The sequence below is a fragment of the Cololabis saira genome, chromosome 7, assembly GCF_033807715.1.
Source record: "Cololabis saira isolate AMF1-May2022 chromosome 7, fColSai1.1, whole genome shotgun sequence".
Classification (NCBI taxonomy): domain Eukaryota; kingdom Metazoa; phylum Chordata; class Actinopteri; order Beloniformes; family Belonidae; genus Cololabis; species Cololabis saira.
In genome coordinates, this window is record NC_084593.1 from 26,004,624 (window position 1) to 26,022,422 (window position 17,799).

At 39.9% G+C, this 17,799-nt stretch overlaps 1 protein-coding gene and 1 long non-coding RNA gene across 2 annotated transcripts; both read left to right on the plus strand.

Annotated features, from left to right (window-relative positions):
- Positions 1-2,748: 2,748 nt before the first annotated feature.
- On the plus strand, positions 2,749-6,370 carry LOC133447574 (sterile alpha motif domain-containing protein 3-like). The gene is made up of 4 exons (XM_061726284.1): positions 2,749-3,967; positions 4,401-4,568; positions 4,838-4,933; positions 5,470-6,370. Exons 1-4 carry the CDS (start codon positions 3,464-3,466, stop codon positions 5,794-5,796), a joined length of 1,095 nt encoding a protein of 364 aa, XP_061582268.1. The 5' UTR covers positions 2,749-3,463; the 3' UTR covers positions 5,797-6,370.
- Positions 6,371-14,173: 7,803 nt separating this feature from the next.
- LOC133447575 (uncharacterized) lies at positions 14,174-14,727 on the plus strand. Its single transcript, XR_009782923.1, has 3 exons — positions 14,174-14,245; positions 14,341-14,498; positions 14,622-14,727. It is a non-coding gene; the product is annotated as an uncharacterized LOC133447575 (long non-coding RNA).
- Positions 14,728-17,799: the final 3,072 nt, after the last annotated feature.

Consider the following 17,799-nt stretch of genomic DNA (forward strand, 5'->3'; position numbering starts at 1 on the left):
TAACATGTCCGTTTAAAAACTGTAACTACAGCACAAATGTGTATTCCTCATTTAATACACATAAAAGTAGGGCACATACAGGTAGTCTAGACATTCGTGATGACATTGTGTCAACAGAAACAGATAGTTCATTGGTCAGAAACACTGCTGACCTTGATGAGGATTTTGCTCAGTCTCCGCATTCAGACACATTGGCTATTCCTGAGGCTGACAGTTGGTGTGACATCAGCCAGATAAGAGCCCAGTTACACAATAATTTGTTGTCCTTGTTCCTGAAGATGCAAACTATTCTTCACATTTCCGACATGGCATCTCAGGAAATAGTTGATCATCTGACTCAGATATTTTCCTTGTCTCAACCTATTATCAAAGACACGCTAAAAGAGATACTACAGAGGCATGACATCTCTCCTACTGAAGCTATCCTGAATGATTTGGTGAATGCTGTTATGGACGCAAATATTTTTGTCAGTGCCACAGCTAAAGGTGAGGAGTTGTCTTCAGCTAAACGAAGAAAAACATTTATCGAGAAAAATTACCCTGTGGTAATGCCAGTGCAGTATGTGTTAGAACCCACATGCACAGTGGTTTATGTCCCTATCCTCCAGATGATCCAGGAAATGTTCAAACATACTGATATCCTTGAAAGAATCAAGGAAACCAAGATGTCACAAAAAGGCCATTACATGAGCCACCAAGATGGCTCATATTTCCAGGACAATGATTTGTTGTCTTCCTCAGAGTCACTTAAGTTGCCACTGCTTTTGTACATTGATGACCTTGAAATAGCAAATCCACTAGGCACTTCACGGAAAATCCACAAACTGTTTTCGGTATACTGGGTGTTTGCTGATCTACCAGCTAAATACCGATCAGCACTGCATGTGATCCAACTAGCAGTCCTATGTAAGGTACCTGATCTTCAGAGGTGTGGCTATCAAAGAGCATTTGGTCCTTTGTTACAAGACCTTTGCACTCTTGAACAAGATGGTGTGTTCATTGAGTGCCTTGGTGAGTCTGTTCGGGGCACTGTTTCATGTGTTGTGGCTGATAATCTGGCAGCCCATGGATTAGCAGGCTTCATGCAGTCTTTCAGAGCAGGATATGTTTGTATATTCTGCAAAGCCACACGAGACGAAATTCAGTCTCATGATGTTGGAGATGGCGGATTTCATCTAAGGACAAAAGCCAGTCATGACCGTGATGTGCAGGACATTACCCAAGGGGTCAGACCAAGTCAGTTTGGTGTCCAAGGGGACTGTATCCTGAGAGAGAATTTGCAGTATTTTCATACAACCACTGGTTTCCCGCCTGATGTCCTGCATGATCTTTTAGAGGGTATTGTACCTGTGGAGTTGGCCCTGTGTCTTGAGGAAATGATCCGGCTCAAACATTTTACCCTTGAGTATTTGAACAGGAAAATTGTATCATTCCCATACCAACATACAGATAAGGTGGACAAACCAAAGCCTATTTCAAAGAACTTTGCTGGAAAGAGGACCATTGGTGGCAATGGCCACGAAAATAGCGCATTGTTGAGACTACTTCCATTGATGATTGGTAATACAGTTCCTGAGGGAGATGGTGCTTGGACTGTATTGATGGATTTGAAGGAGATTGTGGAGCTGGGGCTGTCCCCCACATTTGATGATGAATCTATCCAGTATTTGCGGACTAAGATACAGGATCACAGACAAATGCTTCTGGAGGTTTTCCCTGAGTTCAGACTGCGCCCTAAGCATCACTTTGTCGAGCACTACCCAGATCTCATACGTTGTTTCGGGCCCCTTGTCCATTTGTGGACTATGAGGTTTGAGGGAAAACACCGCTTTTTCAAGCGTGTAGTACATGACGCTCAAAACTTCAAGAAAGTTTTGAAAACACTAGCAACTAGGCATCAGCACATGGTGGCCTACCACCTTAGTGCACCATCTTTCTTTAAACCACATCTGCAAACAGCAAATGTCTCTTCTGTCTTGGTTTCAGTGCTTCCTGAGGTCGCAAAAGAACACATTAGACAAAAAACAGACAGCAACATGATTTACAGCACATCGAAGATCACTATTGACGGCACTAATTATGATGTCGGGATGTTTGTATCAGCGGGGCAGGAGGGGGGACTGCCTCAGTTTTGCAAAATTGAAAAGATCCTCCTTGTTAACAACAATGTGACATTTATTTGTCAAGAACACGCATCTTTCTACATTGAGCACCTGAGGTCTTATGAACTTTCCCCAGGGAATATGACTGTCCACAGCATATTGGAGCTCAATGATAGCTCACCCCTCTCTGCATACAATGTTGACGGGAAACTGTTGTTGACTCCCAGACGATTCCTACTGCTCCACTGAAAGTTGATTTACATCTTGTGATATAAGAATCAAAGCAATTGATTTTAAACCATAAGTGGAAATCAATAAGGCCATACTCTTCCATTCCAAAGTTACAGAAGGGTATTGCATTCACTTGAAGGATAAAAAAGGCCTGTTTTCGGAGTATTGTTTCTCAGAGTAATTCATTTATTTTATTTATTTATTCTTTGTTTTTATTAATTTTTGTTTTTCGGTCTATTTTATTTCTGTTTTCAGGGTTTTTTTTTCTCAATTTTATTCTGGGTTATTTCTGTTTTTTGAGGTAATTTACATTTGTTTTTTTAGAGTAGTTTATTATTAGTATTATTATTATTATTATTATTATTTAGTCATTTTCTGTTTTTTGGGGTATTTTTTCAGAGAGGATTTAACGCAAGCACCTTAGGACTTTTCAGTTCAGTTCTGTCCTTATATAGGAATATAAAAAAATGAATAAATTACCCTGAAAAACAGAAAAGAATTACTCTGAAAAACACAACACATAACTCAGTGAATGCAATACGCTTCTGTATAAGGTCTTGATACTAGGACTAATATGTAAGAGGTGTTAATTAGCTGTTCACTTTTTGTATAGAAACAGTCTAACTAAATCTCTCTTTTTTCATTTCTTTCATGGATTCGCCTATCAGATGATGGCAGCACCCCAGAAATTCCTACTGCGTGTTTACATTGCCACAGATGTTGCCATGAAGGTAACTCTGACTGAGCGGCCAGTGTCATTGGAAGAGCTAATCAACATACTGCGAGAGAAAGTCAAGCCAAGACTGGACTTTGAATTTACCCTGCAGTATGAAGACCCTGACTTTGGTGGACAACTAAGCTGCCTAGTTGATATTCAAGAGTTACCAGAGAAAGGAACATTGAAAGTGGTCAGATCAGAAAGTGACAACAGCTCATGTGCAAGTTCTGATACAGACATACTGCCTCATGTGCCCGTGAGCCAGCGTTAGAAGAGATGGCCTGACATTTTCACTGTGCCTACTTTTTCCTATGAAGTGGAGCATGTACTTGAAGAGGGAAACATTGCCTTTGAGAGATCTGGAAAGACACTGAAATTAACCAGAGCCCAAAAGCACAACATCTTGGAAAACATGGCTGCAGCGATGCAAAACTTCAATGCTTATCCGAGTGACAAAGATGTGGGTAAGGCAGCTGAAGCACTTGTTACAGCTCATCCATGTCTTAAAGAGCCTGGAAGTGTGAGTGGATGGTACGGATGGAAGGTGAGCCTGAAGTTCAAGATGGGGAATTATCGAACCAAATTGGCCCGATCCGGATGTTTGGAGGTGTGTGTCAACTCAGGCAAAAGGAGCAGAAACAATCCTGACAGAGAACACCCCCACTCCAACATAAAAAGAGCCAGACAAGCTGAAGTGAACTATCTTCCAAACTTTCCCAAAGGAGAAAACCAGGCCAGTCTGGAAGAAATCAGACTACAGATCATGCACGAAGTTTCAAAGACTGAGAGAAACCTACTGTTGATAGAAAAGCTCATGCAGATGACCTTTGCCCTTCGTCGCCAGGAGATTGTTCAGGAAAACCCATTGGTGAAGGACTTCTTGGAGAGATGGCCGGCCCTTCAGATTGAATCGCAGGTAGAACAGACTTTCTCAGTCATTTCTGCCCATCTTCACACATCTTTGTCGGTGTCTCCCCTTTTTATTTTGACGTATCTCTTACCATATAATCTTTACAACGTTTGTCACGCTCTGTGCTGTGAAGCCCCGCCCACTGCTGCACTGAGTTTCCTTTCATTATTTATCAAGGTTTATTAATATTGAACATGTTACAAGTCCAAATTGCACAAAATCCAACCTCAGACATCCTTCTCTGTTGCTGCCCGGCTGCATGTGTGGCAACACAGAGACTGGCTATTCCTCCTCATGTGATGCAATTAATCATGCATTCATTTTTTTTCACGCATTATTGTTTCCAGATTAATTGCATGTGTTAATGCATTAAATTTGACAGCACTTTTGCAAATCCATTATTGATCTTAAATACACTTGTACATTTGTGGTTTTGTAGGTTTGTGCTGAGTTCCACCGCATCACAAACGTCAACTTACGGAACCAGTTCTTTGCTGAGCTTGACCGACACACACCACAACTGATGGCCTTATACAGACAGAAGGCGGCACGCACAGGGAAGATAGCAGAGGCGCTGCGTGACATCTTTAAGATTTATGATCTCCAGGTGAGTTTAAGATGAACTTGGTCCAAATCAAGTTCTGCCAAGGACGGATGATTCTATGAAATAAATTGGCTTGTGTTAAGTCACATTCTGTCATGGCTGTGACACAAATAAGGGCAGTCCTTCTGTTGTCAGTTAGAAACTTATGATAAGTTAATTATGCTGTAATATAAACGTGTTTTGAACTTAGTCATGGAAATTATTTTTTGCTGGGCAGCAGTAGCGAATTGCCGACACTTGTTTATCATGTTCATTTTTGCTTGTCCTTCCAGCAACTCCAGGATGTCCACATTAAACGGACCGCAGTCCTTCGTGCCCTTCCGATATACCTACGTGAGGAGGACCCACAGTTTTTCAAGATTTGGAATGTAAGTATTCATGACATTCACAGAACTGTTACTATCAATGAGGTCATATTGCTGGCTTTCCATGGTTGTATAGCTTTTTTACCCTAGCAGCTACCTAGCACTGCCCTAATAATGTGATAGACCTCAGAAGCCACATAAATACTCCTTTTAACCACCGAGTAAACCCTGTTTGTAGGTGTGGGTACACATGCTGCAGTTTGGTTGACCTTTTGACCTTAGCTCTTTATGAAATGCAACACACACAAACGCACGCTCACCTTGTAGCAATTACTCAAACATACAAACATGAGATACATCTACATATCATATCCAGCTGTACAATACCTACCTGTAAATACATACCTTAAGTTCCTGTAAAATACCTACTGATACACTCACTTGTTAGATGGTAGACTACAGAATAGTCACTTGTGAAATACCTACCTTTATAGTTACCTTTTGAGGAATGACCTGTGAAATACTCGCCTGTAATATAGATGAAACTGTCTAATTTCTTCAAGTTACCCTTACAGTTGAACCCTCTCTGCATACTCTAGGTGGAGGAGTCGAGCGAGGCAGACATCACTGACACACCTGTTGCTCTTGTCACGGTGGTCACAGAGAGCACTACAAGTCCAGTTCATCTCAGTCCTGCAAGCATTGCCATTGTGGTGGAAGATGATCTTGTGATGAGCAATATCCCCAGGTTGGCTGATGCATTCGCACTGTTGTTTGGGTTGACGTATGCAATGCATTTGGACTACCCCAAGAAACTTATTCAGACTTTTACCTTCATCCAGAAGGTACTGATGGGTCTTGATGATGGTAAACCGCTAAAACCCTGCCTACTTAATCTCAAAAATGACTTGTTACTGATAGAGTAGGCCGGCCAAGTTACAAATTAAGTGTACGTTCCTGCATATACACTAGTTTGTTTTGCCCAGTATTATATCTTGACAGTATGTGTTTTAATACATTGTTGCTAAAGCATTTGAATGTAACGGTTTGGCAAGTTGTCTTGCCCACTAAATCTACCTCTGTTGTTCATGTTTGCACTTAATGTTTTTAAATCCTGAAAGAATGTGAGATGTGTCTTTTACAATAAGTAATTATCATACATTTTGTTTTTGCTTACAAGCAGGATAGACTTGATGTCTTGTTTTTTTGTTTTAATTTAATTTTTTATTGATTCATTCATTTTATTTAAGTTTTACATAAAGCACTTAAATTGTGGAGTATGTACTACACACATTGCGCAAAGATGTATACAATCACACAAAATCAGGAGGTGTTCAAGATATTTTATATTTACAGTTACATTTGCAGCTACAGCAGGGCTGTCTAACTATGCTGTTCAGTTCCTGGATCGGTTGTTCCAGTGTGATTGCCAAGTAGATACAGTTAGGTCCAGAACTATTTGGACATTGACACAATTTTCAGTATTCCAGCTCTGTCTACACCACAATGGATTTGAAATGAAGAAATCAAGATGTGCTTTAAGTGCAGACTTTCAGCTTTAATTTGAGGGTATTTACATCCAAATCGGGTGAACGGTGTAGGAATTACAACACATTTTATATGTGCCTTCCACTTTTTAAGGGACCAAAGGTAATTGGACAATTAACATAATCATAAATCAAATTGTCACTTTTTAATATTTTGCTCCAAATCCTTAGCAGTCAGTGACAACCTGAAGTCTGGCACCCATAGACATCACCAGACGCTGGGTTTGGTCCCTGGTGATGCTCTGCCAGGCCTCTGCTGCAGCTGTCTTCAATTCCTGCTTGTTCTTTGGGCATTTTCCCTTCAGTTCTGTTTTCAGCAAGTGAAATGCATGCTCAATTGGATTCAGGTCAGGTGATTGACTTGGCCATTGCAGAACATTCCACTTCTTTGCCTTCAAAAACTCTTTGGTTGCTTTCGCAGTATGCTTCGAGTCATTGTCCATCTGCATTGTGAAGCGCCGTCCAATGAGTTTTAAAGCAAAATGCTTCAAAATTAAGGTAATCAGTTTCCACAAAAGTTTTGAGTATTCTGAACTTATCGGGTTTTACAGTGCATGTGATATTACAGAGAAATTGTCGAGTGGACATTTCAGTAGTTTGAATGTTTTCATTTTCAATTTTGAGGTTTCTCAGAAACATTTTTCCCAAGGAGAGACATTTTGGATATCTTTGCTACTTCAAATGTGGCTGTTTGAATCCCACATGCCATGGCTCATGTCTAGGAGATCTGAACATGATCTGTTTGCACTTTTGTAAATCTAAAGAAATGTAATTATATGTCAAAAGACGGTTTCACACTACAGATGTAGTGTAGAACTACATTCTTTTTTGATGCCTAAACTTCATTTTGAAGCAAGGCTGGTTGGAGTTGGACTTGTTGGGGTTTTAAAAATAAAGGTGACACTATAAGTTGACTCAACTTAACTCAGTCAAAGCAACAAGATGACTTGACTTAGTTAAGTTGAGTCAACTAATTTTTTTTTTACAGTGTATGGAGACGCTTCGAGATTTGCTTGGCTTGATTCTCATCCGGGCCCACGTGATCCTGCAGATCTCCTGCAGCTTAGCAAGTAGTCGCCTGGTGCATGCTGCAGTTGTAGCCAGTGTAGTCATGTCATCCATGTATGCTCGGATGGGTGGCAGACGGAAGCCGTTTTTAGTTCGCTCGCCGCCCACCACCCATTTTGATTGTACAGCCTGCCATTATGCCAACTTCCAGGCGCTGCCATGTTGTAGTGAAGTCAGGTGTTGTGAAACACAATTGAAGGTCTTGGAAGTAGGTCTTTACCAGCGTAGTGACGGGTTCTGGTACATGGAAAAAGTTGAAAGATTCCCAGAGGAGTTCATGGGGAACGGAGCAAAAGGCTAAGAGGCTGCTGTTTTTCCTCAAGGTAAGACCTGTTTAACATTGATTATTGTAATTTAATGTACAATTAAAGTTATTGTAGCAGTTGAACATTGTTTTTGCGTTACTGCAAGTTACCACACATGACAACTTTATTGTATTTTGCGTCATAATTAAGCAAACGAAGTCAGTTTTTTCCCCTCTCCAAGTCGTTTGCCTCGTCTTTGAGGCAATTAAAAGTTTGACCAGTACTAAAACGATATAACAGTTAGTGTAGTTATTTCTGACTTTGCCAATTATAACGTTAACTTGAAACCTAGTTGGGAATTCCTTTTCAACATATCAGCGAACGTTAATACACTTGTACCATTTTTCCTGGCCTCAGCCAGCCCGAGCTTCCACTCAACATTTAGGCTACAAGCTAGCAACGTTTTTTCATCAAGTAAACTAACAGACCTTGGACACCGCAACATGCGCAAATGTAGGAGCTTTTAGAGGTGAGTAATGTTAATTAGGAGTTATATCTAACTTATTGCATCTCAATAATTGTAACGTTAGTCAAGCTTTTAATGTTACCCCTGTAACAAGCTGTTAAACTGTCTTGTGCTTCAGAGAAAAATCGAAATTAGGTTTCGGCTTGTGACATTTTGAAACAAAGTGAGCTGTTTCCTTTGTTTCTTATTTTGGCATCATTTCCCTTAAAAGTCTGTTATTATGTTTTGAGCACTCTGTGGCTGGTGGTGTTCATCTTAGGTAACTGAAATAAAATTGTTGTTAACCATAACATCTTAAAGTAGGGCTGAACAATTAATTTAAAGTGTATCAAAGTTGCAATACTTTCAAATAGCAGGAGGCCTAATATTTGTAATAGGCTAATGTGTGTCAAATGGTTCTGCATTATATATTATATTATATTATACAAACACATCTTTGTTTGGTACAGATCCCCACAAAAATCACACCATAATCATGTTAATGTTTTTCAATGAAAATGGAATAATTATGTGAAAAATATTCCCTTTAGTATTGCAAATAATTTTGCATTTGCAATAGCAGTTTGAATTGTTACAATTAGATATTTTATCAAAATCATCCAATCCTGTCTTAAAGTCCCTCTCCACTCAAAAATGTGATCTTTTTGTTCTTGCACTTGACTGTTTGATCTTGACTGTACATAATGATGTATGTTTGACACTGGAAGGCACTTTTCACATTCAAATGCTGAAAATGGAAACTTTCTCTTTGCTCATTTAAAATCCAATTTTAAGGGGCGGGCCTGCAAACATGATTTACAAATACTGTATTGATTTATCATAAAAAAGTCAGAATAAGGACATATTTTAATTGGCCAATTAATTACCCAATTAATTAAATTACCATTAACACTCTCCTCAAGTTTATTAATGATTTAAGTGTTTTTAACCCTGTTTAATCTGGCACATTCCAAGCTCCTCATTACATTATTCACTGTATGTCTGTTGTCATCTTTAGGTTTTTGCTTGTAAAGCTAATTTAACTGTTGTAACTCTTGTCAGGATGGCAGAGATGGAGGAAAAACTGCGAGTGATAATCGATGACAGAATTGAAAAGTTGGTCCTTCCATCAGGAATACCACACACTGGAGGAGCTGCAAACTGTTGTGAGGGAGACCTTTGGAATTCCTGATGACTTCAGTCTTCAGTATTTGGACTCAGAATTTGATGATTACTTCACCCTTCATAAATGTGACCTCATCAAAAACAAAGACACCATAAAGGTTGTTTGCGCTACCCAGGAACTTCTGGACTTGTTTACAGTTGACGAAAGGGTTGACAGTTCCCTTGTTCAAAGATCAACTGACTCAGACTCTTCATCTTGTGCAGAGCCATCTGCTTCCAATGCAGAGTCATCTGCAGGAACATCAGATTCGAACGACACCATTATCCTGCCTAGGCGCAGTACCACAGAATGATGTCAGTCATGGCCAAAGCAGTTCCCCATTCCACAGTTTGCATATGAAACTGAGATGTGGCTTGAAAGAGCAAATGAAGACTACAAGAAGAATGGAACACTTCTGAATAGCTCAAAGGTCAAGGCAGACATACTTGAGAAGCTGGCTGAAACTGTATATAGTTCATATACAGCCTACCCATTAAGAGAACAGAGAATTGATGTTGGTGAGGCACTTGTTAAGAAACATCCCTGTCTCAAGGAACCTGGCTCCCTTGGTTACTATGGCTGGCAAGAAAGCTTCAAAAACAAGATGGCTAATTATCACACCAAACTCAAAGGCTACGGTGTTCCTGAAGTGTTATGCAATTCACTCAAACACAAGAGCCCTATGCACCAGAAGTCTGCAAAGAACATAAAAAAAGTATCGAAAGGCAGAGGTGAACTACCTCCCCCCTTATCCAGCAGGAGAGGATGAGGAAAGCCAAGAACTAGAGAGGATTCAGTTGCTTACCGAAGTAAAGAAAAGGCGCAACAACAAATTGATACAAGAAAAAATGGCCAAAACATTTGCACACAGAAGAAATCAAATAATAAACTTATCACCCAGCATTGAGGACAAAGACAGCTGGCCTGCTCTGTTTGAGGCATCTCAAGTGAGTTATTGTTGCATGCTGATTAGAATTATTCCTTGTCAATTTTGAAAGACTGCACTGGTGATTTTGCACATTTAGCTCTTACATAAAATAATGTGTTGTCTGTCTTACGTAATTTTCTAAATTATATTTTCAATATCAAATTCCAAAATGATTAGGGTTTTGTTGCATTATATGGTTGTAGAATTTCTAACTGGATTAATTTTGAATCATTCAAAGTGCATGTGAGGAAATGCGAACATTGAAGCTTGTAGTACCTGCAGTACAGTCAGATGATTTCACCCAGAAGATAAACATAGGCAGGTCAAAACATTTTATTTAATTTAATATTTTAGGCTTTAAATCTGGTTTCATTATTTGTCTTTCAGATCCAAGATGAGTTTCACCGAATCACAATGGTGCACCTTGAACCAAACTTCATGTCTAAGCTTGATGAATACACTCCCACGCTTATGAAACTATTCCACACAAAGGGCGGAGCCATCGGGTTGAAGTTGCAGACTCTCCTACTCCGGGTATCCCTCAATATTATGTTAATATTTTATTTTAGGGATGTTTTGATCAAGCTGCAGGAAAATTAATTGCTTATTACTAGGGCTGCTATCACGTCACGCTAACCACAAATTCATGCTAATCACTGCTTCACTGCTCAATTTTCATTGTTTTTTTATCCAAGAAAGTGCTGCAACAAAAATGCATGCATGCATGTTGAAAGAGGGGGATACAAATATGCATCACAAACAATTAAAAACAAATTCAAACTGTTCTTTTGTACCACATCCACACTGAAGTGTTTGCTTTGCCGAAGGAGAGATGAGACCCATGGGTCTCATCTCTCCTTCGGCAGAGCTGAGTCAGCCATCTTGAATTTGTCTGTATGCGGAGCGGATCTAGCGGACCTGAAGCCAGTGTGGATGTGGTACAAAAGAACAGTTTGAATTTGTTTGTGATGCATATTTTTACTCCCCCCTTCAAACCACCACCACCACCTCAGTTTTTTTCATTAGTCTTATTGCCCAAGTCTTCATAAGCACCGTCTTATCTGCCCTGATTTGGTAAGTAACGTTAAGTTACCAGTAAAACTTTTCATATTTTGTTTTGAATAGAATTTCGATAACTTCATTAACATGCGGAAATTTAGACTATGTGACAACTGGGAATGCATTTGTTTACATTGAAGATTTGTTGTAAAATAGTTTAACCCTTAATCCAAATGCAAGTAATGTTAAAGGTAACGTAACGTTAGAAGTTGTTGAATGCAACAAATGTAATTTAAGTTACTTCATCTTGCAAAGGTGTAACATTACATCGCCAGAAATAAAACATCTCTCTGATCTTATAACGTTAGATAACGTCTTTTGGCAACGTTGCATGTGAAAACTGAACATAGAAACTTGTGTCAAGGTAAAGAATAATAAATTATTGGCGGATTTCCTGGATGAACTACATTTCCCATAATGCATATTTGCTCGCCAATGTAATGGTAGAGGCAGAAGAGGCGGAAAGCATATTCCTTCTTTCCGGTATCTGCTGGTTGTCTAGGTTTCCTGGCCGCCGGTTATGCACGCGCATACCGTGAGTGTACTTATTACAATAAGCGTTAGCGTCACACAGTCAATATTTTATGTTGTCGAGTAACCACCATAGCCAACCGGTCATGTGTATGTGTGTGTTAACGTGAAACAAACAATGCTTAACAGCCCAATGTGTGTGTGTTAGCATGATACATTGTAAACCCGGATTTTGTTACCAATTAAACTTTTTAGCAATCATTAATTATTCTTTTGTTTTGTAAAAAGACGTTGTCATTACTAAATCAAATTAGTTGTTTGTACTTTTCAGCTGAAAGATGCAATGCAATAATCATGTTAAGCAGAGATAACTTAGTATGTTGAGTTCTGTAAGGGGGGAGGGGCTATTTCAAAATTCTGCCTGGTAACGTCACTTCTAGTCTGAAGTCACGAGCTCACGTGAAGTCCTGCTGAGACTTGTCTGGAGTTGTTCCCGCTGGTCGTGACTGCTGCATCGTACTTTCAGAAAGAGGAGTTATTGGAAAAAAAACTTTACACCAAGTGGCAAGTTGAGTGTGTAAAATACATATTTGAAACGTAAGTTATCTTTACGGGGAATTTGAGTTGGCTAACGTCACTCAAAAGACTGGTCCGTCGACAACAAGTTAGATAAATGCTAAGTTAGCTTAGCGCCCACCTGCTGACGCAGCTTTTTTTCTCCGTCTTCATTTGGCTAGCTGTGCAGAACTTAGCATGTGCATGGTGTTAACACCAGGGCTCTCAAGTCTCACGCATTGAGCGTGAGACACACGCATTTCAACCAGTTCACACGCTCACACGCCACACCTGGCATTTCTCACGCTGAGAGGTGATAAAGCCGAGCGCACAGAAATTAATACTGAACGGGCGAGACTTCTCCGCTGAGTTTACAGCGGTCCCGCGTCAGCGACCTACCAGCCAATCAGAAAATAGTACGTCTTGTTGCTGGGCAGTTTTTCCCCCCCGCTGCGTGCTCGTTCCGTGGATGCGCCTGCACGCACAGGTTGCAGACGAGTTGGAAAAGCAAAGCAAGGTATACGGTAGGTAACTAACTTCATTTATTATCATTCACTAGGTTAGTCATTGGCAAACTGTAAGTCTTCACTTATTGGGTCTCCTAATGTTGGTTTTATTAATTCAGCGGCGGTTTTGTAGTCTGGCCTTCACTGATGCTTCGTTTATTGACCAAAAAAAGAATAGCACCTGTTTTGTATGGAAACCTAATGATGCAAATCAAATTAAAATGAGTCACACTACCAAATAAACCACAATTTACGTGTGTTCTATTTGAAATAAATCCAAAAGTTGAGTTCATAAAGTAACTTTCTTTGCATTCATTTGATTCCCAATCAACATACACTGGTAAGAGTTGCTTAACATTGTTAATATGGTCTTAAAAACTGTTGTGAAATGCAAAATAATAGAATTTTATACATTCCAAATATGTGATTAATTACTGAAATTCAGCCATTAATCACGCTTAAAGAAAAATTAATCGCTTGACAGCCCTAGAAAAAAGTAATCATGTATTCTTCCAATCCTCATATATCCTCTTAGTTTGTCTACCCAAATAGCCCACAATTGTGTATAATGTTATTTGAGCTTGGAGAGCAGCTCTCCCCTATTCTAAGCCAGTGCTTTCTCCACAAACCATAACGAAACAGAGCTACATGTCTGTGGATTAAGCCACAGCCACACAGTCAACTCAATGTAAAGTTAACAGGTGCTTATACTTGTTCTAATGCAAGCCGGCAATATATATAAACTCAGATAAGTCTAACAATAGGTAAACTAAAGTATTATTAAAGACACTATATTTAGGCCTTCAGAAAAGGTCTAGACGGCCCTGACAGTCCGCCACTGGATTATGGTTTTAGTTTGGAGAGTAAAGAGTAAACGATGAACAGAAAGTGTGCCTATGTTTTACTGTTTGTAAAGAGCTAATCCCTAATCCCAGGTTAAATAGTTTAAGGTGTGGTATAATGAATCTGTGATGTGATTGAATGTAATGTCATTATAAAACATCATGTATTGCAGGTGACTGGATTTGATCCAGAGGTTCTGGCTGTGGATGTTGGATACTGGTTTAAGGGTAGCACCAACCGTAACGGTTACCTGTCAGGTTTGTGATTTAAACAGCACCAGTGTAGTACAAATGACATGCAGAAGACTTTCATTAGACTGACATTTAGGATGTTACATTCTTGTCACAGAATGCTGTGAGTTCCATGGAAGCGAGTACATGGAAATACTTCAACACATTTCCATTCATTGGCTGAGCCTGGAGAGGTGTTTGACTCGCCTTCTGCAGCAGTATGAGCCACTCACCAGCTACTTCAAGTCATTAAGTAAGCTGCATATTTCACTGACACAAATGCAAGATTACTACAAGACTGAAAGGTAAACATATTTGGTATGCACAACCTATGCTTTGTATTCACAGATGAGAAACAACCAAGGTTTAGAAGGCTGGTGGATGCATTTTCTAACCCATTAACAGAGGTGTACCTCCTCTTCTACCAAGCAACATTGCCAGCCTTCTCCACCTTAAACCTCCTACTCCAGAGAGAGAAGTCCTTAATCTTCCTTCTACATGAAGAGGTCAAATGGAAGGGTTGAGCTATGCTTCTGCAAATAATGTGCTGTACTTGGTCATTTTTTCATTTGCTCATACATATTGTTCAAATGTCATTTGAAAATCTTTTCTGAATTACAACTTTGTAGATGACAAAGTTCATCCGCAAGTTGTGTGCAAAGTTTCTGAAGCTTGCAGCACTGCAGAACCAAGAAGTTCATGAAATCCAATACAAGGACCCATCAAACCAACTGCAACTGGGTTTCACATTTTGAATAGATTGTGAAGTTTGACGATCACATCTGAAAAACAAACCTTGTTGTTTCTCCTACTGTAGCTTTATCAATTCAGTACACGTTGTGTTCTTTAGGTTTCCTGAACTGCTTCCATTCCACGGACCCCAAGAGCATGATCAGCTCAGTGAGGAGTTCCTGGACTATCAACTGATGGACATCCCTATGCCACAAGACCCAGCCACGTTTCACACTGAGGCTTTCTGGGGGAATATGTCATCACTGAAAAACAGGGTAAGAAATATTCTGCACCATCTGACACACACATTTACTTTATCAACTTTATAAATGCAAATATGACTGTAATAAGGCCTCCTTGGTACATTTTTTCAAAGGTGACTGCTTTGAGCAGATTTGGACGGCTGTCTGAGATTGCCAAACTGGTGTTGGTGCTTCCACACTCCAATGCAGATGTGGAGAGAGTGTTCTCCATGGTGGGACTGAACAAAACCAAAACAAGGAACAGTTTGGCCCTGGATGGAACGCTCTCATCCATCATGACTGTGAAAATGGCTGGCCATTCATAAACTGAAACACACACACACACACACACACACACACACACACACACACACACACACACACACACACACACACACACACACACACACACACACACACACACACACACACACACACACACACACACACACACACACACACACACACACACACACACACACACACACACACACACACACACACACACACACACACACACACACACACACGTGTTGAGCACTGCTGTTGTGAAAAATGTCTTACTTATTATCCATTTGTTGTTGGGTTTTTTCTTAAATGTATTTAATAAAACAATTAATAAAACAATTTATTTTATAGCTGGATTTGTCTTATTAGATTACCCCATTCTTTTCGTTTCTATTTATGCTGGTCAATTATAAACAGTATGTAAACTTGAACTGGTTTTTAAGTAGCAAAAATAATTGGGAGTCTGGATTGGGCCGAGGGGCCGCTGCGGCCAAAACGCAGAATTTCAAGTCGCTCCAGCCCTAATAGATGTAATCTCACTCCAAACTTTTCATGAAACTTGAGAGCCCTGGTTAACACATTATTGAGGATTAACTTTACGCTAGCTAATGTCTGTAGGGATGGCCAAGGTTAACCTGATCCAAAACAGCCGAAAATAATCTTTAAATTAATTATTTTCCCCCACTAAATATCTAAGCTGTTTCAGCTAATTTTTCTTTTACAGCCTGTTCATGGCTACAGTCGCCGAGTCACGTATCATGCAGAGCTTTTTATGTGTGTGTGCTGGAGTAGTCTAACCTATTTCATGTGTAATTTCATTTTTAAAATCTGTTTTAGTTCAAAGTCTGCCTATAGGAAAAGCTTTCAAACATGCTTTTTTGCGCGGGATAAATGTGTGTGTGTCTGTGTATGTGTGAGTGAGAGAGAGGGGGGGAGAGGGGGGGATCCGACCAGCCATGTAACGCCATTAAAAAATGTAAGTTTTTTCTTGTTATTATCATAATCAGCATAAGTGATGTAATAATCAGGCAAAGATCAGGAAACAGCTGTATTTTTGCTTTTGGTAAAGGTTTTTTCACAATCTAAGTATGTTTGGATGTCCAAAAATGAATCTATTGACACAACAAAGCACTGAAAATGTATTTTATACATTAAAAACACAATGTTTACCATATTGTGGCTTTTCATTGACAATTTTGTGTGTTATTTAGTCATCGTAATTCTTTTTTTGGTGCCATTGTCGGCCGATGCTACTTCAAGATTATTGCTAGGTGTCTCAAACCCCTTTTTTTTTTTTTTTTTACATTGTGAGATAAACTTTTACTTAAATAAAAAATATAGGTGTTTCCTGAAGACCCCAGTCTTCAGGTCTGAGATATCACAGCCGTCGCTGAGCGCAATAATGCCAGCCGTAATGGATGGCATTCTAAAAATGAGCGGTCGATACATCGGGTTTCCCTACACTGTGGGTGAACAGGCCAACATTAAAAGGCAATTTGCAGCATGGCAGGTTTCCCAAATGTGATCGGTGCCATTGACTGCACTCAGATTGCTATAAGGGCTCCGACCGAAAATGAATTTGTCTATGTGAACTGTAAAAATGTGCACACCGTCAATGTACAAGTTATTTGTGAGACGAACATGGTTCTGACGAACTTAGTGGCACGGTGGCCTGGCTCGACACATGACGCATTCATCCTGACGCACAGCAGTGTAGGGAGAACACTGCAAGCCGGCGCTGGGCGTGATGGCTGGCTCCTTGGTAAGTACACCATGATTGTAGAGATTCCAACTAAGGTCTGACTCATAATGCTCTCATGTTATACATTTCAGGTGACAGTGGCTACCCCCTGAGGCGATGGCTCCTCACCCCATTTACGAAGCCGCAGAGCGAGGAGGAGGTGCGCTACAACATCACCCATGCGCGAGGGCACTCCATTGTGGAGTGAGCCATCGACCTCTTCAAATGTAGGTGGAGGTGTCTGGATCGCTCGGGGGGCATGCTTTTGTACCACCCTGCTAAGGTGTGCAAAATCATCCGGGCGTGTGCTGTGCTGCACAACATGGCACTAAAAAATGCCATTCCACTGCCACCAACACTTTTTCGTCTTCCGAAGCACTCCGGATGATGAAAAAGTGTTGTGGTCGAGTACACGATCATAAACCAAGCCAGAAATAAAAAACGGAACTTCTCCTTTAATAAAGACCAATTGATTTTTTTTTTTACTTGACTTCAATTGTTTGTTCTGTGTATCTCAAATTCTTTATGAATAAGAAAAAAAGTTAATGACTTACAAGTATACTGCCTTTTAGTTAGTGTGAATGCTGAAAGTTGGTTGTTGATTGGTAATTAATAGTAAAATCTAAAAACTTAAAATCTCCATGGCAACACTTGAGGGCAGGCCTTTAAAATCAGATCATTAGGGGCATATTTTAGCCTTGTGGTGTTTATATACTGTACTTGTTTTTCTTTCCAAGGTCTACTTAAAATCTGTTCTCAGCTATTGCTTCACCTATGTTAGCATTGCTTCATCACCAATTTTCT

Bases quoted from the DNA above. Each gene is read 5' to 3' on its own strand.
- LOC133447574 (XM_061726284.1), top strand. From the start codon at position 3,464: ATGGCTGCAGCGATGCAAAACTTCAATGCTTATCCGAGTGACAAAGAT. The intron at 3,968-4,400 runs GTAGAACAGACT...GTGGTTTTGTAG, and splicing joins CCCTTCAGATTGAATCGCAG to GTTTGTGCTGAGTTCCACCG. The intron at 4,569-4,837 runs GTGAGTTTAAGA...TTGTCCTTCCAG, and splicing joins TTAAGATTTATGATCTCCAG to CAACTCCAGGATGTCCACAT.